Source organism: Coffea eugenioides, chromosome 1 (genome assembly GCF_003713205.1).
Source record: "Coffea eugenioides isolate CCC68of chromosome 1, Ceug_1.0, whole genome shotgun sequence".
NCBI lineage: Eukaryota > Viridiplantae > Streptophyta > Magnoliopsida > Gentianales > Rubiaceae > Coffea > Coffea eugenioides.
Genome location: NC_040035.1, coordinates 44,183,472 through 44,206,125, shown reverse-complemented (window position 1 = coordinate 44,206,125; position 22,654 = coordinate 44,183,472). Strand labels below are relative to the sequence as shown.

At 35.1% G+C, this 22,654-nt stretch overlaps 4 protein-coding genes across 4 annotated transcripts; 3 read left to right on the top strand and 1 right to left on the bottom strand.

Annotated features, from left to right (window-relative positions):
- The first annotated feature begins 6,805 nt into the window (after positions 1 to 6,805).
- LOC113775598 (protein transport protein Sec61 subunit beta) lies at positions 6,806 to 7,586 on the top strand. Its single transcript, XM_027320555.1, has one exon. It carries the CDS (start codon positions 6,951 to 6,953, stop codon positions 7,269 to 7,271), a length of 321 nt encoding a protein of 106 aa, XP_027176356.1. The 5' UTR covers positions 6,806 to 6,950; the 3' UTR covers positions 7,272 to 7,586.
- A 3,742-nt stretch (positions 7,587 to 11,328) lies between these two features.
- On the top strand, positions 11,329 to 15,115 carry LOC113760248 (probable ubiquitin-conjugating enzyme E2 C). Its single transcript, XM_027302836.1, has 6 exons — positions 11,329 to 11,884; positions 12,056 to 12,083; positions 13,030 to 13,260; positions 13,908 to 13,971; positions 14,073 to 14,132; positions 14,834 to 15,115. Exons 1-6 carry the CDS (start codon positions 11,751 to 11,753, stop codon positions 14,890 to 14,892), a joined length of 576 nt encoding a protein of 191 aa, XP_027158637.1. The 5' UTR covers positions 11,329 to 11,750; the 3' UTR covers positions 14,893 to 15,115.
- A 758-nt stretch (positions 15,116 to 15,873) lies between these two features.
- LOC113765145 (syntaxin-71-like) lies at positions 15,874 to 18,186 on the top strand. Its single transcript, XM_027309226.1, has 9 exons — positions 15,874 to 16,029; positions 16,119 to 16,244; positions 16,646 to 16,805; positions 16,905 to 16,990; positions 17,116 to 17,184; positions 17,271 to 17,315; positions 17,428 to 17,490; positions 17,575 to 17,651; positions 18,105 to 18,186. The coding sequence occupies exons 1-9, from the start codon at positions 15,874 to 15,876 to the stop codon at positions 18,118 to 18,120; spliced, it is 798 nt and encodes a 265-aa protein (XP_027165027.1). The 3' UTR covers positions 18,121 to 18,186.
- A 1,025-nt stretch (positions 18,187 to 19,211) lies between these two features.
- Positions 19,212 to 20,577, bottom strand: LOC113773273 (NAC transcription factor 29-like). Its single transcript, XM_027317887.1, has 3 exons — positions 20,406 to 20,577; positions 20,015 to 20,298; positions 19,212 to 19,685 (listed from the first exon to the last, which is right to left on the bottom strand). The coding sequence occupies exons 1-3, from the start codon at positions 20,575 to 20,577 to the stop codon at positions 19,212 to 19,214; spliced, it is 930 nt and encodes a 309-aa protein (XP_027173688.1).
- Between the last annotated feature and the right edge of the window lie 2,077 nt (positions 20,578 to 22,654).

The following is a 22,654-nucleotide window of genomic DNA, read 5'->3' as shown; positions in this document are numbered from 1 at the left end:
TGTACTTTAGACTCAAATGAATCTATTAGAGTCAAGGGTTGCATGTCAGCTAAAGATATTTGGGACAAATTGAAAGAATTTCATGAAGGTAGTGAGAATGTTAGAGAGCAAAAGAAATCTATCTTAGTTACTAAATATGTATTGTAGATTCAATGATCTTATTAAAGATTTAGAGGTTCTAGAAAAGGAATATACCTTAGGAGAGAAAAACAGAAAAATCTTGAATGCTCTGTTTAATGATTGGGAAAATAAAGTGACTGCTATTGAAGAGACAAGAGATCTGAATTTCTTGTCCATTGAATCTCTTATTAATTCTCTAACCTCTTATGAGCTGAAACTTAAGTCCAAAGTGTAAGAGGAAGAGAATGTGAAAGTAAGAAGGAGCATTGCTCTAATGGCATCTCAAGATGAAGATGATTCTACCTCCCTAGATGAAGAAGATGCGGAAGCTGATGATAGTGATCTAGCTCTCATCACTAGAAGTTTCAAGAGGATTATCAACAAAAGGAGATTTAGAAGAGGAGGACCTAACAATTCAGATTCTAATCAATTCAACAATGCAAGAAACAAAGGAAGATATGAGCCCAACAAAAAGTAAGGTGACAAATGCTATGAATGTGACCAATTTAGACACTACATGAGTGAGTGTCTAATGAATAAGAGAAACGGTGAACGAAAGCCAAGATTCAACAACTTTCAATTTACATGGAATGTGTGCAACTCCGATGGTGAAATTGAAAAGGAAGAACAATCTGCTCAATTGGATTTTATGGCCATTGGAGATGATGAGGTAACAACTTTTAACTCTCAATTTGAAAGTGATGATGAAACTGATGATGATATTGAATCTTTCATTATAAAATTGCATGATAGTTTGAAAGAATCCTATGCAAGAAACAAGGAGTTAAAACAGAAAATTAGTTTTTTGCTTCGAGATAATACAAATCTTTTTCAACAAAATAAAAAGTTCAAAACTGAAAATGATTACTTCAAAAAGAGTGAGACTGCTTTACACTTTGAACTTGATAGAAAAACAAAGTTTTGTGAATTGTTCAAAAAGGAACAAGGTGATTTGAAAAGAAGAATGGATGGTCTAAATGAGTTGCTTAAACACAAGAAACAAATCTGTTTTCAAAAGAATAGGTTGAATTCTAATTCCAACGAATTTGCTATTTATAAGATAAGACAAGTAAGATTTATTAAACCTGTTCATGTAAATAACTCCTTGATTATGTGTAATTTCTGTTGTCAAAAAGGTCACATGAAAAGTGATTGTTATGTGAGAAAAAATATAAAAAAGGCATGAAATGCATGTGGATAGTTAGACATGATGCTAACTCTAACAAGTAGGAGATATTGGTAAGATAGATGACTTTTCTGTAATTCTTTTTTGAAGTTTCTGATGCTTAGAACTGAGTTTTTTTCTTGATGTTTTTGAATATTACTGAATTTATATGATGTCAAAAAGGGAGAAAAAAGAATAATTCTGATCTAATGATGATTTGATTTGTTAACTCTCTGTGATATGTTGGTATGTTGGTGATTGCTGATTTCTGGTATCATTTCTCTGTTTTTGTTTGGAATGTTGGATTCCCAGTTATTGTTGCTGGATTACGGTATGAGATTTTTACTCTCACCTTATGATAACAAAAAGGGGGAGATATGGATGCTATGTGTAAGGGGGAGTTATTCTGAATTCATAAGTTTAAATGCATTGTGTGAGGGGGAGTTTATGCTTATATGTTCAATTTTTTTTTCTTCCATCCATTATTTTGTCATCATCAAAAAGGGGGAGAATGTTGACCTTGGTCCCTAACTTTTGATAATTACAAAACAAATGGATGTTGCTAACATCTTCTCAAAGGCTTTTTCAGTAATGAAACAAATCAGGTTCAAAGATTAAGCACATTTGAAAAAGACAGAGTATGTTGAACCTGTCTGACGCTCAAGAAGACAGTACCGGATGTCCGATAATCATTGCACAACTTCGGACACATGCTTCGGACGTCCGATAGGATCCTTCGAAGTCGACAAAACTGTCGGACGCTGAATATGTCTCTACCGGACGTCCGATAGAAACAAGATAATTTCTCAAATCTCTTTGTTTGCTGTCGGACGCACAAATAGCTTGCACCGGACGTCCGAAAGAATTGAAGAAAATCTCTTAAACTCACTGCCTGCTGTCGGATGCATAAAACAGGGTTATCGGACGTCCGACACTCCAACGACTAGTTGACTTTTCAGCTACTTTCTATCCGTTGGAAGCACTAATCAGGCACTTTCTTGGTCCTATATAAATAGTGGTTAGTCAGATACTTCAAACAACTTTTGCACACTGAAGATACAAAAGATTTAGAGTGATTTTAGTGAGAAAATACTCTTCAAGGAAGATTTGTAGTTTTAGTGGTGTGAGGTTCATTGTAAGTTTTTCATTTGTGAGTGAATATTTCATGAGTGTAGCTCTGTGAGGGTTGTCCTGAGAGATAGTAAAACGTCCTGACTTGACCGAGTGAAGTTCGGGGTAAGGAGGAGGTGAACCTTCCTTTGTACACAATAGTGATTGTATTTCATCAACTTGAAGTAGTTTGTTTGAATTAATCTACAAGCTCAAGAGGAGTTGGGTAGTTAATTAATTTGCAATTCTTTCCTTTTTATTTACTTATTGTTACATTTGTGATCTGTACATTGTTTGTCTCTTCTACTTACAAGCACTTGTGCTTTCTCATCAATTGCTCCATTGTGTGGTCGCCTAGAAAAAAGGTTGTCTTCGATCCTTACACCTCGATCCTTACACCCCCAAAAACATCTAATTCAAACGGAACCAATTTTTATTATTTAAAATACCAAATTTGTAAATGTGTTTTAACTGTTATCCATTGATATCTTAAAGTATCATTTTTCCATCAAATATCAGCTCTTTAACACCCATTTTTCCATAAACAAATTTATTTATCGGATAAAATAAAAATATACCCGTTATCCAATAAATAGCTATTTCCAAGAAATAGCTGGTGTTTTATTAAAATACGGGTTTATTTTTATTTTATCCGATAAATAAATTGGTTTATGAAAAAATGGGTGTTAAAGAGCTGATATTTGATGGAAAAATGATACTTTAGGATATCAATGGATAACAGTTAAAACACATTTACAAATTTGGATAGGGTTTGTTTGGATAGGGTATTATTTTAGGATATCAATGAAAAAATGGGTTTGTTTGGATAGGGTATTATTTTATCCGATAAATAAATTGATTTATGAAAAAATAGGGTATTATCTGAAAGTGATTGGATAGGGAACATCTGGGTTTGTTTGGATAGGGTATTATTTGAAATATTATTTGGAATAATTACTGTAGCACTTTTTGTGATGTGATGTATGTGAGATAAAAAGGTAATTGGGAAGATAAAAAGTTGTATTAAAAATTGTAATGATGATGTCAGTAAATATATTTGGCCAAATAATCTACTGTCCAAACAAACCTACATATAGGCTTTGAGAATCAAGGCATTATTAGTGTTTAGTGCTGTTGCAGTAAAAAGTACTGAAATTTGTCTAAATTGGCGTCCTCGCAGATGCTGTCAGCAAGTAAAGCCCAAAGATCAAACCTTTTGTTCTTTCCTGATGTTTTCCAGCGGGAAGGGAACGTCATTGCTGATTCCCTGTCATCGCTAACAGAATACTAGGGGCAGATGTTTTTTCTCTTCCAATCTAGCTTTTCAAAATTGGCTGGTGGTTCCAACTTCCAGAAGGTGTTGAGGGGGGAAAGTCAAGAAATTTTCATCCTTTGATTAGTACAGTCGAAATTCTGGTTTCAAAACGTTTTGTACCATCTATGTGTCCCCACACTTTATTTGGTCCACTTCAAGATTTCTTCAAATTTTCTCCTTCCAGGTCCAATTGGTATTGGAAAAATGACAGGAATGACGAGACAAAGTTAGGCATTGTAATTTGGATTATATTTTGTATGAAAATAAATTACTATTAACTAAAAATCGTACTAGTTTAAAAGCAAAACAATCAAGGTACGTCTTTAAACTAATCTTTACCACTTTAGTTGTAATCTTTTTTCTTTAGTGCTTTACCCAAACAGCCATATGAAAAAAAGATTAACTTATCATAAAAAAAATTAATTGTCATACCAATAAATTTACCAATATTTGTGGAAATTAAATATTTGTTGATTTAAAAATTAAATTGTTGGATCTTTTGTACTTAATTAAATATGAATATGTAGCTAGATTTATGGTCATTATAAATGTTTTAATTATATAAAAGAATATCTATTGACTTTTTGACCTGCGTTATAATATTTGATAAATACTATTATATTATTAATAAAGGAAAACGTTAATTGCACTCTCCTTTTTGTTTATTGGACTCCTGCTATCATTTTTATTATATAATTTTGTTTATTAGACTATATGATTAAACAAATGGTAAGAGTGAGATTAACATTACCCTATAGATAAAAGTACGTAAAGAAGTTTTTAAAAATTAGAATGAAAGTTAAGCATTTAAAATACCAATTCTTAAAAATTATTATGAATAAACATGTAGGATCATTATTATTTTTTATTTAAATTATTTATGCTTCTAAAAATAAACCACACTAAAGCACGAGCAAAATACAAGGAAAACGTGAATACAATTTAGGGTCCATTTGGTTCATGGGATGACATAAGATTGGATTAGTCATCACGTATCATCCTATGTTTGGTTACATTGTATATATAGGATGACACATCCTACCTAACCGAATTAATCCCCTATTCATGGAAAAAAATAATCCCATGGGGGAGATAGTATTAGTCATTCCGGGATGACTAACAGATAAGATAATAAAATTTTAAACTAATTTATCCTTACAAGAATACAAATTTATATTCTTATAATTGTATAACCCTACTCCTACATGATAATACAATATAAATGGATAAATTTGCCCCTACTAATTAATTTTAAAATTTTTTGACTAATTTGCCCTTACTACCAATGTAGCAATATTTGGACTAATTTGTCCTTATGAATGATTCAAATTCATATTGACTATTATATAACCATACTCTCACGTAATAATATGATAATAAATGGACTAATTAGCCCCTACTAATTATATTAAAAAAATTTGACTAATTTGCCCCCATTCATTATTTTAAAAAATTTGACTTACCCCTATTAATTAATTTAAAATTTTTGACTAATATGCCATACTAATATCATAATAGAAGGACTGTATTGCCCTTGGACTAAATTCAACTCATTTAAAGCTCTTAAATGTGTTAGGTTTTAATTGATTTAACCTTAATTTAGCCAAAACTCAACCCATTATTTAATTGGATTTCAAATTTTTTATCAAAAACTTAGTCAAAATGTATTTTTAAGGGCTCGAATGGGCTAAGTTTGAGTGAATACAAATTTTTATAGATCAAAACTCTTGATTTAATTTATAATTCTAAAGTTTCAAACTACTCTATTTTAATAAAATTTATAATATTAGCATTTTTATAAAATTATTTTATTAATATTTTATAAAATATTAAATTATTTTATTAAAAAGAATCTATAAATTAAAGGGTGCTTTGGTCGTTAAAATAGTAAATCCCACCCCATCCAATCTCCAACCAAACACAAGATAGGATTATTTACCAACATATTCTGTCCAAATCAAAATCAATCAAATACTAAATAACTTGAATTATTTATTCGGGGATGACTCAACCTATGATTAATAATACGAGGATGAGTCATCCTATTTCATCCAGTCCGTGAACAAAAACGGACCCTTAGAGTGTAGCCCTTCGAGTCTCGGTCAGCTGTACTGGGCCTGAACTGAAGAAATCAGCCGAAACCCATTTGTTTTCAGCAACTAAGAAAGAAGGTAAGCCTGCTAGAGCGCGAAGGAGCCCGCTAAAGTTTGGACTCTATTTACAGGTTACAAAGCAAAATTTCTCGGACGTAAGACGCCAAGCAGAATTAGCACCTGGCAGGGACCTGACAACAAAACGAGACAAGCGTTACACCCATCCCGCTGATTTCAGTGCAGCGTCGCATCCATTGCCGCCCATCGTCATCTCTCTTGTTTATACGTAGCTTTATTTATTGCAGCCCCTAGTTTTCTTCCTTCCTGTGTATATAAAAGGAAGAACAAATGTTTTATTAAGCAGATTCTAGACAGGAATAAGGGGAAGGAAGAAAGATGGAGAGATGGAAAGTATGCAGAAGATGCTGGCAAAGTTAGGGAGGCAGTGCTATGCTTGGTTCTGTTTGGGGGTGATTCTTGTCTCAGTAGTCATAGCCCATTTTGGCTGAGACCAAGAGGCGCCGTCGAGCTTTGCATGGTTTCGATCAAATTCAGGGCCAATAAAGAGAAGCCTGCAACTATTGATTAGAAGAGGCAGAGTGGGCAGCAAATTTGCTGAATAGCAAAGTCCTGTTGTGTACTCCTTGAATTCAATAAAGAGTGCTCTTCAACTTTCTCGTTACCCCTTTTTTAGAAGAAGCGTTGAATTTAAACAGTACTCAATTAACTTGTAAATTTCATTATTGAGGAGAGGCGTTCTAAAATTTCATACCCTAATACAAGGTTAATTTGAATTCCATATCAGACTAAACTATAAAAATAATAAAATGAAATAAAATGCCCTATGGATGATTTCAGCATTATAAAATAAAATTTTAAAATTTTAAAAAAAAATGTGGCCCCATGGACTCATGCATATCCCATATGGCCATATCCCAAAGCCCAAGGTCAAGCCCTCCCCATTAAACAAAACCAACATTCATTTATCCATCCGCCACTTCATTAGTTCCCCAGATTAATAATTACGCTCATCATCTCAATTTCCATACTAAATTTGCTCCTCCTTCCTCACTAACCTGCCACTTTCTCAGCTCTGTCTCTCTCTTTCGAGAACAATCCGAAATTCTCGAACTGATCAAACAAAAAAATGGCACGAGGCACCTCACAGTCTCAAGCCGCCTCCGGCCCCACCTCGCGTCCTGGTATGGTGGCGCCCCGTGGCTCTGCTGCAGCCACTGCTGTCCAGCGCCGCCGCAGACTCGGCGGTGGATCCTCTAACGCTGGTGCCTCCGGCAACGTTGGCGGTGGCTCCAGTAGTAACATGCTGAGATTCTACACTGATGACGCCCCTGGGCTAAAGATCTCGCCCACGGTCGTCCTTGTCATGAGCCTTTGCTTCATTGGCTTCGTCACCGCTCTCCACGTCTTCGGCAAGCTCTACCGCTACCGATCGGCTCCCGGAGCCTGAAATTTAATGGATTCGGGTTTTAGTCTGGGATCCTGTTATTTCGGAGCCTTTTCAGCGATCCTTAGTTTAAAGACAATGTCTGGCGTGGCTCCTGTAAAGTTCCCATTTTAGTTCTTTCGAGTTTTAATTACTCCGTTCCTTTTTTCTTTTTTCTTTTTCTAATTTGGAGACTGGATTGAAGAGGAATTTATCTGCTTTAATGAGTTATGGGATATGGTGACAAAATTTTTCTTCGATTTTTAGAAGAAAAATGTTATGTTTGAATGTGAATGGTATTAGTGTTGATATAAACTGCGTAGTGAAATTGAGGATGAATATGCCTAATGTTTAGATAATTGGAGGAGTTTAGGACATCGGTTTGCTATTGCCTGAAGATAATAGGCTTAATGTTATCAATTTCGTCTGTTCTAAATGCTGAGGAATTCTGAAAATGACTGATCATATCGCGATTGCGATGGCATTTATTATTACCTGAAGATATTTCTAGTTATATTAGTTCTATGCTCGTGTTGTAGAGACCAAAGTTGGCTCAGAGGTAATATGTCAAGCTTCAACTCTGAGTGCTCCACTCTGTTCCAGTACAATTTATTGGAAAAGAACAAAAACTACAATTTTCCTTCTTCTTTTCTGTTTATTTTTACGTTGTTCCCATGCTTCTGGATCAGTTAGAACATTGGAGTAGGATCATACATTCAAACCAGTTAATTTGTAGAGTTTTCTATCACCACATTTCCTATACATTTTGATGGCTATATCTATTGAAACTGCATGGGTTAAGGTGACAAATGAGGACGATTTTGTTTCTAGGCTGGATTGTACTACTCTACCTCCCTAATCAATGCCCTTATGAGAATGTTACTGAGAAATGGTATTAGGTTATAGAAGTTGAAAACATTCTTAAACTTAATTGTCGAATTGGCAGAGTACATGTGTGTTTTTGTCAAATTTTAGTACATTATGGGTCCATTTGTCAATTGTGTCCAAGAATTTGTGGCTTTTGGGTTATAGTGGTATTGGTGAAATGTGCTTATGGTTATAAGCAGCGTCTCAGGACAACTGGTATGCAATCATGTTCCTACAAGTGTTTGGTTCAGCATTATTCCTGGGTACTGGGAACCTTTATTGGTCCTCAAGATTAAACCATCCGTAAAACATTAACATCTTCCTGCATCATGTTATTTATACTGTCTTGCTGCTTCCCAATACATGAAAATGGATCTTAGGCAATGGTACATGTACCCCACTTTTGACACTTGGGCAATTCACTTTTGTGTCTTGCATGTTAAAGTGTTGTTGTCCTAAAGTTAAATGCTTAGTAAAAGTTTCCTTCATGAGTTTCAATCGGCTAGTTTATGCTTGCTTTCGTCAAACTGTTTTTGCGTGATCTTTGCATAGATAACTGGGTGGGTTTAAGATGGCGTTTCACCAAAATGAGCGACTCTATGTGCTTGTGGCAGTACATGCCCTGCCCCTTGAAGCTAGAAATATCATATTTAATGATTGAAGATGAGATAAATCACACAATTTCTTGCTCTAAGGGAACTTTTTGGCTTCATATCATCTGCTTCTCTGGGAGTCTGTGATTTCTCTTGATATTTGTTGAGGTTGGAGCTTTATGTATTAGCCTTGGCTTGTGTGGTTTTGGGAAGTAAGTGCTTGCTAGACCAGCAATAGCATCTACCATTAAAAAGCAAACAATAATCACACTACTTTATCATCATCCCTTCTCTTCTATCTTTGCTTCGCTTCGTGATTGGCGTAATTCAACCTTTTCCTGTCTAGGTCACTACTTGCTGGTTCAGTTTTGGAAGCAGTCCTTTAGATTATGTGCTCTAAATCAGTTTGGGAGGCAGAGTTTAGATTTATGTGTTAAACTAATACATTTTGCATCAATTCGCATTCACACACTCACCAACTAATACTTATTACATGTTCTTTTGACATGGAATCAGTGCAACTGCATTCAAGTCTCAACTTTTTCTGCTAATGATAGTTCTATCATGAATAAGGATCTTGGGTTAGTTCTTTTGGCATCTTAGCTTTGCTGTTAAAACATGTTTGCCAAGGAGATGAAGCAAATAATGGGCCCGCTTAGTTTCATGGGATAATTGGGCCTGTTTGTGATATTGCTTTCCTAAACTTTTAGAAGTCCAAAGTTGTTCTGCCCTTCGTCTTTAAGGGCAAGCCGACCTGATCAAGGCGGGTCCTGAATGACAACTTTAAAATGTTATCCAACACTTGATAATTGGGCTCTCAATTCATGCAAACGAGTTCCAGAAAAGGCAAACCTTTCTTCACGATGTGGCTATTCAGTGATGAATTCAAGATATAGGTTACCTGTTATTCTCAGATACCACCCAAAAGTTATTTAAAAAAAAAAAAAAAAGGTTGGTCTCATGGCTCTCCGATCAAAGCTTCTTCCGCCATCGAGGGAGAACTCGTGGTAGATAAATGATATACACTAGCTAGCCAAACGACAATTTCATGGAAGAATGGGTCATTTGGGTTCTTAGAGTCCAATTGTCACCGCTTTTTGCTTCCAAAGAATAAACAATTACTTGGCTGCGATTGAATTGAGAAATTTGACGAAGGATTTGAAATGCTCTCAAATCTCTGTAGTTGTTTAGATTATTTAGAAAGTATTTGAATTTGTAAATTAATAATTATTCCAGTATTTAAAATGTATTTTGATAATTGATGAATTACAAAGGCAGATGCTTTTTAAACAATTCAAATAACTAATGTGATTTGGGTGAATTTCAAATTCTTTATTAAATTTATCAATTCAGACGAAGCCTAGAATATTTCTTTTTTTTTTTTTCACAAACAAACAGAAGCAGAATATGAAAAACAAGGGGAGGAGTGATGAGTTGGATTGTTGGGAAAGAGAGTGTAAGTTGTATCAAATGAGGAGGAGAAAGTGCAGCACTGCATTGATGCCCTGACCTCCGGTTGGATTTGGGGCCACGTAGGGTTCCACTGTCAACCTTGGCAAATCCTACTACTAATGCTATTGAAGCCTATTTATATTGGTAATAATTTCTTAATTATTAATATCCGCAACAATAGCTTGCACATTAATTAATTAGCACTCATAATCTTGAAAATAAAATAAATACTACATATGATATGATGGTATATGCTATATCATTGCTTTCTTAATGAAAATAGCAGTAGTATTAAATACTGGCGTCTCATACCTTAGTTAAGAAACACACACACCGGATTAAATACTGGCGTCTCAAACTTTAGAATTTCTTTTTTTTTTTTTCTTCTTTTGCTAAAATGATTCTAGACCCCATAGCACGGTTTGGAATAGTCGTGTGCACAAGATGTGACATGCACGGGGCCATGGAAACTGGAAAAAGTGTACCTTACTGGCTGCCCAACTGCCAATGATGCATCCATCATTTTATCGCCTCTTCGGGAAGGACGTTTGGGGCAAAGTAGCAGTGGTATCGAAAGGTTGATTTGACGGCCATGATTTGATCATAATTTATGCATTGATTTTAATGATGTACGTGAGTTCTATAAAATTTTATTCTTATTCTATGTTTACAAATTGTTAAAAATGAGTTACATATTAAACAAATGAGATTGCAAAGTGTGAATTTGGAGTAAAACTGATCCAAATGATTTTTTTTGACAATCGTTTGGACCCTAATTTGGTTATGAATGAAAAGTTAAAAAAGAAAAAGGAAAAAAATGAATCTTTTTGTTAAACTTTTAATTTTGTTACTTGTAGAGAAAATTATTTTTTCCATCCCTTATTTTCTGTCACCCTTAATATTTATGACATTCACGACTAAAAAAAATGTACAGGTACTTTCATTTTTCCATATATGTTAGTAAAAAATTGCCATGAACAATCATGAAAGTAGTACCACTACCAATAATAATCCTCATCACCAGTGGCTGTTGGATCAAATGGTAAAGTGTTTGATACCCATGAAACAGGTTCTCGAATTTGTTTGAGTCTTGTAAAAGGAAAAACAAACATTCAGCAAGAAAAATCAATTGAGACCCAGTGTGATCAATGAATGTTGGGTAGTATTCACAAGAATAATAACAACAACAATGGAAAACATAGAAAGATTCCTTTCTTTCTTTCTTTCACATCAGCATATTTCTGTCTCTGTGCTGTCTGTTGCCCGTACTTTATGCATCATTTGAGCAATTAGTATCATATTGGTACTAAAATGGTATTGGAGAAGCACATGAAAGTCAGTGGAAAAAATAGGTAGAGAGATAGAAAGATTCCAGAGTCCAAATTGATCTAACAATCCAATCCACCTCAGGATTCCCAATTCTTGATAGACTATATAGCACCATCATTTGTTACTCCAGTTCATCGGAAGAAAACTGAAAAACCAAATTTAATAGGAGGAAGAAGGAGAAGAAGCAGTAGGAGTTGTGGCCTGTGGGGCCATACCCCAATATCCATCCAGAACAGAAAAGAGTAATCGGTTGTTTTGGAATATGGAGGTCCGAAACGACGTCGGAGATGGTAACTTGTCGCCGGAAGATCACCCTCACGAACAATCGTCTCCGGCTCTGTCTAAGCAAGTCAAGTCTTCTCCTCACCCTGTCGACACCAATTCCGTTACCCAAAGGTCCTTATCTTCTTTCATTTCCTTTTCCCATGCAAACTTTTGCATTTCTATTTATCTTAATTTCTTCAATATTATTCATCAAGAATTCAAGATCTAAGCTTTTTTAAGCTTTTCCCCTTTTCCTTTCTGTTTTGTTTTTCTCTATGATTTTTCTTTTCTTTTTGTTTTCAGGTTGCAGAAAGAGTTGATGGCCCTCATGGTACCTCCCCGCCCACCCTCTTTCTCTCGTTATCTCTTCTTCTTCTTCTTCTTTTTGTAAGCATTTGAATTTGTGCTATGACTTGATTTTATGGACTATATTTGGCTGATCTTGTAGTCCTTTAATCTTTTCTTATTTGATATCATTAATTATAGGGATGTGTAGCAATCCTGGAGTACATGCGTTTCACTTCCGTGATTTAGGTCGGTTGTAGATTCGAATAAAGTTTTATACTTTAAACACTGAGCAAAACTCAGAGGCGCATAACAGAGAATTTCTATTCGAAATTGCCGTTTCGTAATTGTCTTGATGAGCGTAGAGTGGAAAAATGTTTCCCTTTTCAAGCTGAACAATTGATTCCATTTTTCTATGCTAAAATGACATTTTTGTCGCAGGGTTGTTCTTAGTTTTCTGTTTCTCAGCTAGGTGATCAAGCGTAAGTTTGGGCTAATTAGGACTAAGCTACTGAAAACCTTGTATTCGGTTTAAAATAGTTATGCTTTTTTTTTACAACACTTCCTTGTGTAATATGAAAGGAACACTTTCTGAACCAATGCACAAGCCCTTTAGCATTGGTGCAGGCTCCAAAACTTTTATTGTGGGGAGGGGGGGTGGTGGGGGGGAATGGATAATGTGGCTGGAGTCTGGTATGAACTTCTTTTGTTCAAGTTTAAACACCGCATAAGCTCCTTGACATTTTCATTCCTCGTCTTGTTTTTTGTTTTGTTGTCCATTTTTTTTTTTTTCAATCTAAGAAAAGATTCCTTTAAAGATCGATCAACAACATCTTCTAATAAGCAATGCAGACTACAGTGCAGGCTATGGGTTTTAGTACTATAATTAAGTTTTATTACTCCTAGATACTGGATGACGAGGTCAAGAGTGAAACTTTTGTTGCTCTAATGTGTTCTACTACTGATAGTTTCCTTTTTTCATGCATTTTCAGATGAGTGGAGGAGATCTTGGAGTGTCTGCTTTTCCGGAAGGGGAGAGCATTTTTACTTGGATTGGCACCATTGAGGGTGGTAAAGGAACTATGTATGAGGGTCTATCCTACAAGCTCTCTTTACGCTTTCCCCTCGATTACCCTTTCAAGCCTCCACAAGTAAAATTTGAGACAATGTGCTTCCATCCAAATGTTGACCAATATGGGAATATTTGTTTAGACATTTTACAGGTATCCCTCATCTATAATAGTTTTTTTGTACTGAATAAATGCCTTCATGATCCCAAAAGTATGGATAAGAAAGCGCTGAATGTTATCGATATGGAGGTCTTGAAACCTAGAGATGCAAGAAATGAGAGTTGGCCTCTTTTAAATTAACTTCGACTTCTCAAATATTCAAGGGGCTTGAAGTAGTTCTGGTTAGTAATTTTGAACTAGGAGGGCTGATTGAATTTGCTTCGATATGATCATGATGTGAAAGTTGAGTGGGTCCCACTGTGGCTCTCGTTGATTTGGTACCGTTAGAATTCGGATTGTGTAGTCATGAGTATTATCCGTTTGATTCTTTGACAAGATGAGTCCTTGTTGTAAAAGCTTTTTTTTTTTGCAGACCTTACAGGGCATTTTCATGATTAACTGAGACAGTGGAAATAGAAAAAAGTATATGATTCCTGTTTTATGCTTCCTATTTCAGTTTGGATTTTTTCCCACAGTTTCTTTATAGTTGGAAAAGGTTTGGAAGACAGCAGAATGAATCAATAAAGTCCCTAATCCTTCTTGTTATGCATTTATATTATCGCACACATATTTTTAGGACAATTGTGTAAGCACAATACCTGTTCTGAAGTCAATGTTAATTTTTTTTCATCTGTTTGCAGGACAAGTGGTCTTCGGCTTATGATTGCAGAACTATTCTTCTGTCAATCCAGAGTCTTTTAGGAGGTATGGAATTTCTTAATTGTTCTTCTTTTTATCATTTTTCCTTTTCTTTTACTAGTAGATTCTAGTAATCTTTTTTCCACTTAATTGTCAAAAACATGCAGAACCCAATAATGAAAGCCCTCTCAACAGCTCTGCTGCTGCACTTTGGAAAAGCCAGGAAGGTTAGCATCCTGTTCTATCTGAACTTTGATGCCAAGCCTATGCATTGCTCTATTCTTTCAGCAAATCCTGTCACCATTTTCCTGCTAGAATAAGAAACTTTGTATGGCTGGATGTTTGACTGTTAAAGGTTGCTTATATCTTTGTTGGCAATCACATGATTCTTTATAAGGGTATTCAGTTTAAATGTTGGAGATCCCAAGAGACTGTGCCCATTAGATCTCAAAATAATCTCATTTGAAGATTTACTATTAAATTATGGATTAATCTCTCCTACACTAACAGTGTATACACTGTCAGCGTATTCAATTTTTGCACATATGTCATGAATCCAACGGTGATAGCGCATACACTGTCACTCACTGTATATAAATTTTACTCTTAAATTATTCACTTCTCAAAACAGAAAACGTAGCTCCTGACTTTGGTGCTTTGATATCGTCAAGTTTGCACAAGCTAAAAAGCAAATCGACATGCTCTGACCCCATCTTTTAAGTTTTCAGAATGAAATTTGGATTTTCATCTTCTTTTCTGTTCCAAATCAAACAAATATTGTTAACATTCGACCTGAGATAGAACAGCATGACCTTCATAACTTGCTTCCCTGGACTGCAATGATGAAAAGGGAAGTCTTCTTCAGACAATTTGATGGTAACACTGTCTTCTGAGAAAAACATGTTATATGTCGAAACTTGTTTTGCAGATTACAGAAAGATGGTACGCAAATATTATTATTTAAGCGGAGAAGTATTAGAGAGCTGAATTTTCCATCGTGTTAATGTTTAAAACTTCATCGTCTGGAAGCTTCATTGCAATCCTCTAGTATGCGATTTTCTCAGCTGGCGATGCAAGGAGTCTCTACACAATGTAGAAAGAGTGTCACTGGGAGGAGCTAAATGTAATTGGAGCACAATTCTGCTCAGATATATATATATATATATGACTATTTGAACATTGGGTGTTTTTTCTAGTTAGAATGGTATCTGTTGGAACTTTTAACATTTCTATTGTTTATAAACTCATTATAGTTTATAACTTTTCATGCTGTGTGGTTTCTGTTGAGTCTATATATATTTCGTAAACTCACCGTAACTGAAAACTTGTTCTTCAAAGAAGAACCTTCCCATTTCCAAGTTGCAAATTACCGTTATTTAATAATTAACCGAATTTTCTCCTCATGCTTAAAATCTTGAATGCTAGAAGATGCACCCAAAAAAAAAAGAAAGAAAGCTGAAAACCACGCTTGAATTTGATCAATTAAGCAGCTGATAAAATGCTTATAATTCATGCCCGCTACTATATCATCTATCTTCATCGCGGAACTTCCTCGGAAGAATTAATTTGTGACTGAACCGCTCCACCGCTGCTAATGAGTTGAGTCTCCAATGCAGCCGTTGTTTATTGCGGTGGGCTTCCTTGGTTCCAATCGGTAATCCGGCACACTCCGTCGCTTTCTATTTTGTCAGCGCAATTTTTTTTCCTTTCTTATTATTTTGTTTTGAATTTTGCCGCCACTCTGAAACCGAGTTTAACGGCCAACCGTTCGTCTTCCTAACCTTAACCAGACAAAAGAGAGAGCATGGCGACCAATCAGACCCAGAAAGAGAGGAAGAAATTTGCCTCAACAACCACATTATTCATTTTCTGATTCTCTTTCTCCATAGTTTCATTTGTTTCCAAGAACAAGTCATTGGATTTTTGTTTTCTTTTTAGGTGACAAAAGAAACAATTGAACAATAAAAGATGAGCGTGATAGATATTGTGTTCAGACTCGACGACATATGCAAGAAATACGAGAAATACGACGTTGAAAAGCAGCGTTCCCTCAAGACCTCCTCTGAGGATGCCTTTGCTCGCCTCTTTGCTTCCTTCGAGTCCCAAATCGAAGCTGCTCTCCAGGTCCATCATCTTTCCATTCAACGATGATAATTCACATTTATATCATTGGGTCTGATGTTTCAATTTCTTTTTTTGCTCTAAATTTGTAGAAGTCGGAGATGGCTGCAATGGAGACAAGCAGGGCAAAGGTGGTGGCTATGAATGCTGAGGTTCGGCGCGTAAAGGCCAGATTAATGGAAGAGGTTCCTAAATTGCAGAAACTCGCCCAGAAGAAGGTGGATTCCCTTTGTTTCATATTTTCTAAAATCATGTTTCGTATTTCATGATTTAAGATTATTTTGTCAGTTGTTCTTAATTGGTTTGTGTTTTTTGCCTTTTGTTTCATTTTTATTTTTTGTGTACTTGTTATAATTTGAGAGAATTCTGATGTTGAGATTATTTTAATGGCCGTGGACAGAAATTATTATATGGTTGAATATAATGTGCCTGTGTGTGTTATCAATCTAATTGTGAGGTGGAAAGTTGAAATCATAGAGAAGTGCTGAAATTGTTGAAGGAACTTAAAGTTTTAATTAGCCTTCCTTGAAATTGTTCTCTGGTTTTGACCCTCTAAATCTTGGATTAATCCACCGGGTTCATTAGCACTGAACAATTTAATCAATCTTAATGTGAACAGGTCAAGGGGATCACAAAGGAAGAACTAGAGATTCGTTACGATCTGGTTCTAGCATTACCGGAGAGGATCCGTGCCATACCAGATGGAACTTCCAGTGCTGCAAAACAAACAGGAGGTTGGGGTGCTTCAGCGTCTAAAAGAAATATTAAATTTGACTCAGGTTATAATCCATTTAACAGGGATCCTTTAATAATAATTCTGATGTCGATGGCTTCTTTTTTGATGGTTCTATTGTGCTTTATTGATATCTGGAAACCAGATGGGCACTTCGGTGATGATTTCTTTCAACAATCTGAAGAATCAAGCCAATTTAGGGAAGAGTATGAAATGCGCAAACTAAAACAGGCTTGTAACTCATTTAATCCTCTTCAGTTCTTTGTTGTTACCCTTTACTATGGCTTTTCCGTCAACAGCTTCACAGACACAACTGTAATTCTCATTCTAACGTAGTCTTGCTCAAATTGTCTTAGGATCAAGGTTTAGACGTTATCTCAGAAGGTCTGGATACACTGAAAAATCTGGCTCAAGATATGAATGAGGTTAGCATTTGTCCATGTGTTTATGCCGCTGGAAATTGATCACTTTTATTTATCTCATTCATGATACTTTTTTTTTTTGGTTTCAGGAGCTGGATAGGCAAGTTCCCTTAATTGATGAAATTGACACTAAGGTTTGAAAAACTTGTACTCGGTGTTTTTTTTTTTTTTTTTTTTTTCATGAAATTGCTGTCACAATGATTTTGAAGATTTTCATGGGATGTATTCTTTGGTATATATTTACAGGTGGACAAAGCAACATCTGAGCTCAAAAACACAAACGTTAAACTCAAGCACAAAATAACTGAGGTTTTTCCCCTCAAGAATTATTATTTAGAGCATGCTTTTGCATTTATGGATTTTAAATAGACTGTTTTCCTGAAATTGTTCCAGATTAGGTCCAGTCAAAACATGTGTATCGACATCATTCTTTTATGTATTCTTCTCGGAATCGCTGCCTACTTGTACAAGTGAGTTACTCAACCTTCTTATCGTGAAGAAAAAGATGATTTGATTTGTTTCCCATGTGTTATGCTTTTTCTGTCTCATCGCATGGAGGCTATGACCTGTTAGTGCCCTTGAAGGTATTTCTAAATTATGCTGATGGACTCCATGGTTATCGTCCCTTATTAACCGCTCACTGCTCTCCTCATGAACACCACTTTCTTTCATCTTAGTTGCTGTGAAGTAAAAGAAAATTACGGTATACTGTCTTGAGAATATCGATTGGCGCTTGTGTCGCTATTAATTACTATGATTTTTTACCAACAGCTACATCAACATATTTTTTTTTTTCTGCATGAATTGCTATTGCAATCCACCTGAAATCTCAATAGAAGCTGACAAATACAATGGAAAAAAAAAATCTTACTTCTAAAATTCATGGTATCATCATGACAACATGCTGTTTTTATCCTTTGCAGTATACTGACTAACTAGTCGACACGTTCTCATCTCCCTGATGATCTTCCGGTCTGGTACTTGCAGTCGCTTTGCTGCACTTCGACCATCTCAGACGAATTTCTCATACCAACTTCAGTGAATTGGTTTACCATTACCCATTGAAGGGGCATTATCTATTTAGACTGTCGTGTTTCCTGTTAGATGTTACTTTTGTGTGAAAATATAGTAAATCGGGGATTAAAATCTGCGATGATTATCAAAATACTGTGAATAGCTGGTCAAAAGCCTTGAGCAGAATTTGCTTGCTCTTACGATGTTGGGAGAGTTGGTGCATGAATCTTCATTGAGCTTCAATATATCTGACTTGGGGATACAGCTTCTTGTTACTATGATCAGATTCGTCTATTACATTTATAATCAAGGCAACTAATGTACTTTCATTCACTGCATCTAGCTCTCTGTTTTTCTCTCAAGTTATGAAAAAATTTCACCCGTATGTTTTGCTACCTCTCTCCCTCTCGTGATATATTGAGAAGATGAAGTAATGCACTTTAGGGTCACACATATATATATATATAGCTGATAGGAAGAGCTGCGTCCCTCCACATCAGTAAACTCCTAAATTATTTTACTTTCTACATTGTTCTTCCATTTCATATTCAGAGCTACCAATAGTCGTGCCCATGTATAGATCAACTTAGCTTTCAGGTCAACCTAACAAAAGTTGGACAACGAAATTCTTTCTCAATTGAGATTCCATTGGCAAAGCTGAGTGAATAACTGAATCAGAGTCTATGACGTAAATGTCAACGTTTGCAACATAGTATATAACTTAAAAATGGAAATGAAAGACGCAATAAGCAAGCAAACTATAGGCTAGCAAACATTAAAAAAAATAAATAAAAGTACACATTATTTATTGAGTTCCCAAATACAAGTAAAGGGGTAATAGCATTAACTGCCATCCATCGGTACACAAAGACCGATGCTTCAAGCATCGTACTGGCTACTGTATCATCTATGCGCTGTGAGTTTTGGCGCATTCAGTTGAAGAGTGAAATTCAGAGGAAGCTTGCCTGTTACTGCAGAAATTTTGCCGCAAATGCAGACACTTCAAGAGATTGATGTTAATTATAGAAGCTTGTACAATCCATATTACCAGCTAGGAAAAACTCGTGCAGATTTGTCATTGCTTTCTCGGATGGAGGGATGCTCCCATATCCAATCTCTTCAATAGGTTTTCCCTGCTGGTTCAAGGAACTTGGAAAGAAAGAATTTGCCACTTGATTCTCCTTGATTATTCCATGTTCATATACTGTCTCGCAGTTCTGGGATTTGTTGCCGCCGTGAGAGGTTGCTCTTGTGTTTGTCTCAATGGGAGGCAAATCTTGAGTAGCAAGCAGTTTTGCCAACAGGTGACAATCTTTTGATAGGAAATAGGTGGAGCAGATATCTGAGGCGTTATTTGCTGGGTATGCTGGAGGGAGTTCCTTCAGGTTTGGGGTGTCCTCCATCACCGTGTTCGGACTTTGAGGAACTTCCCATGAATTCTTTGACATGGTGCCTTTTTGCCTAATCCGGCATAGGACCCAGTCATCCAACTGCAAGAGATGGGCCAAAATTTAGCCACAGTTGATTTGATTGATGAAAATGATCCTCTTGTATATATCCAAAGTCGTTTAAAATCGAAATAAAAACTATTGCATCCAACCGCGTTTCAGGGCTTAAAAGAGAGAAGACTATACTTCTAGAAAACTAAAATCGTAAACAAACCCTATCGTTTTCTGGCTCTTGGCGTTGCTTCTACAATAATTGTAGCCTTTTTCATGAATCATGATATGGAGAACACAGCACAGTTATCGTCTAGTTCTCATGCATTAACAATAGGCAATATGAATGAGCAGATCAATGTATTTAGCCAATTACTTACCCTCATGGACCCTTTAGACCTTGATGGCCTTTTATGGGTGTCAGGAAGTCGGTACTCGATCATGATCCAGTCCGTCTTGACTCCGTTCAGAGGTTTTCCGATGTAGAAGACAAGAGATTTCTTGATTCCTATTCTTGCTCCAGATGAACTGAGAATAGGCTTGTCAGTTCCAGTAGCCCTCCAATATCCTGAAGCTGCCGTCCTGTTAGGCTGTGCACCATTTGGGTACTTCCGGTCCCTTGGGCTGAAGAAGTACCATTCTTCCTCTCCAAACAACGCCTTCTCTGTTCATTCCAAATATGAAAAATAAGTCATGATCCCTCAATAAAACTACTGAATAGGAAATAGTTTGTACAAATAAATATCTAAGTAGATAAGTTGGAGAACAAACTTGGCAAGTCCCAAGGATTATAGCTGTAAAGCTCGATTTCGCCTACAACAGCAGCTGGCAGTGGACGAGAATTCACTTTGTTGTGGAGATAATAAACGATGAGCTCTTCGTCAGAAGGATGGAATCTGACGCCAGGAGGAAACTGGAAGCTAGAAATGGGTTGTGTCTCCATTGAAACAAGTTCCCGGATTCTATTTGCCTGGTGTTCAGTGGGCTGGCTGCAAAGCACAAAGAGGGGTGATGGATACACATATATAGATAGCAGTCATATATATGGTTCCCTCCCCATCGGTCCTCTATAGGTTCAGTTCGATAATATAGATAAAGTGACGATAAACAAAAAAAAAAAAAAAAGATAGTAGTCATGTCACGTGCATTTCACGTGATTATAATGTCAAGAAATATAATTTTCTTATACATTAAAATTTATTTGAGAAAATTTTAACAAATTTAATGTTTGCATATTTTTATTTTCTTTTTCATTTAATTTTTCATCTTATTTAACTAATTGTCATTAAAAGCATTATTTTAAAAGAAAAAAGGATTACAAAATGTTATATCTACAAATTCATATAAATTCTCCAGAGAAGTTTTTACAAATGAGGATACATTCAATTTTAAATAGGGATAATTTTAAATCACTTTCAATTTTAAATAGGGATAATTTTAGAAACCTCCCTTGAGGTCTCTGACAATTTAACTCCACTTCCCTCAGGTTTAAGAAATTACACTTATCTCTTTTGACATAGTAAAATACCTATAATGCCCTCCATTTGCTAGACAATTTTAAATTTAAGGCAATAAATTTTTTAAATCTAAAAAAATCTATTTTTTTGTCTCTTGTCTTTTTTTGCTTGTCTATTTCTAGTTAATCTAACCTCTTTTTATTATCTTCAGTTTTGTGGATATTAGCAAATTGAAATTACAAAATCTACAGAGGGAGTAGATTATGTGTCAAATTAGAAGAAAAAGAAGAGACTCGCAGTGATAGAAAAATAAATAATGAAATTGATGATTGAAATAGGGAGAAGAACTAAAGATGTAAAATTTGTTATGTTTTGTTTGTTGTTAAGAAAAACTTTTATAAAATGTCAATAATTACATAAGGATTTCTTTTATTGGATTAGAAAATTTTTATTATGAATTTATTGTGGAGGTATAATTTATTCTCTAATTTTGAAATATTAATATTTTTAAGGCCATAGGAGAATTGTAATGGTGATTCTAGATTAGATTAACTTGTATTGAAAAGGTATTTGACCATTAATGTTTAATTTGGGGGTATAAAATTGGTTGCCAAGGGGGTTTGTGTGTGTTTTTTCTTTTTTTGTAGCGTAGCAAGTATTGATACTGTATATACAATTTGGGATCTTTTGAACGACTACTTGATTTTAGAAATTATATTTGGATGGTTGTTAGGAATTAGACCCGTTGATTTGTGTAAAGTGTGGAAGAAAATGATTGAATGTTTTTCTTTCTTAGTTTGGTACAAAAGGGCGACTTAGGATTTTTTTTAGAGAAAATCTAGCTTGTTGAACCTATATTATTACTAAACAGTAAAAGTATGGGAGGTATATGTAATTTTTAAAACTTGAGAGGAGCTCTCTATAATTGTTAGAAACCTCAGGAGAGGTTTGTGAAATTATCCCTTTTAAATAATGGTTTTGAGGACAATTAATTAAAAGAGACAAAAAATTAACATGAAAAAAAAAGATTTGACCAAATATGAAATGATTTGACAAAAGTATCAATATTTTGAATTGCGTGTATAATATCAATATTTCTAGTTTTTTCTTTTGTCCTTTCTTTTTTTTTTTCATGACGAAAAAAAAAGATTTGACCAAATAGGATTTGACAAAAGTATCAATATTTTGAATTGCGTGTATAATATCAATATTTCTAGTTTTTTCTTTTGTCCTTTCTTTTTTTTTTCATGACGAACAAATTATGATAATACTGCTGAAATTTTTTTATTTTTAATTAGATATATGAACAATATTTTATTTTTCTTTTGAAGTTGGATGACCTAAATTTGCATGCTAAGTAAAAATTATTTGTTTGCTAACCACTAGAGTCGGTCCAGTGTTTAGGGAAAGGCTCTTAGAATTCTCTTCGATATCAAATTCAAGGTTCGAATTTTATACTTAGAGATGAAAAAGATGTGGTCAGGGGTGGTAGGGTAAAAGAATAAAATAAAATAAAATAGAAAATACTTGTTTGCATAAATATTTGGTGCATGTTCTACCATT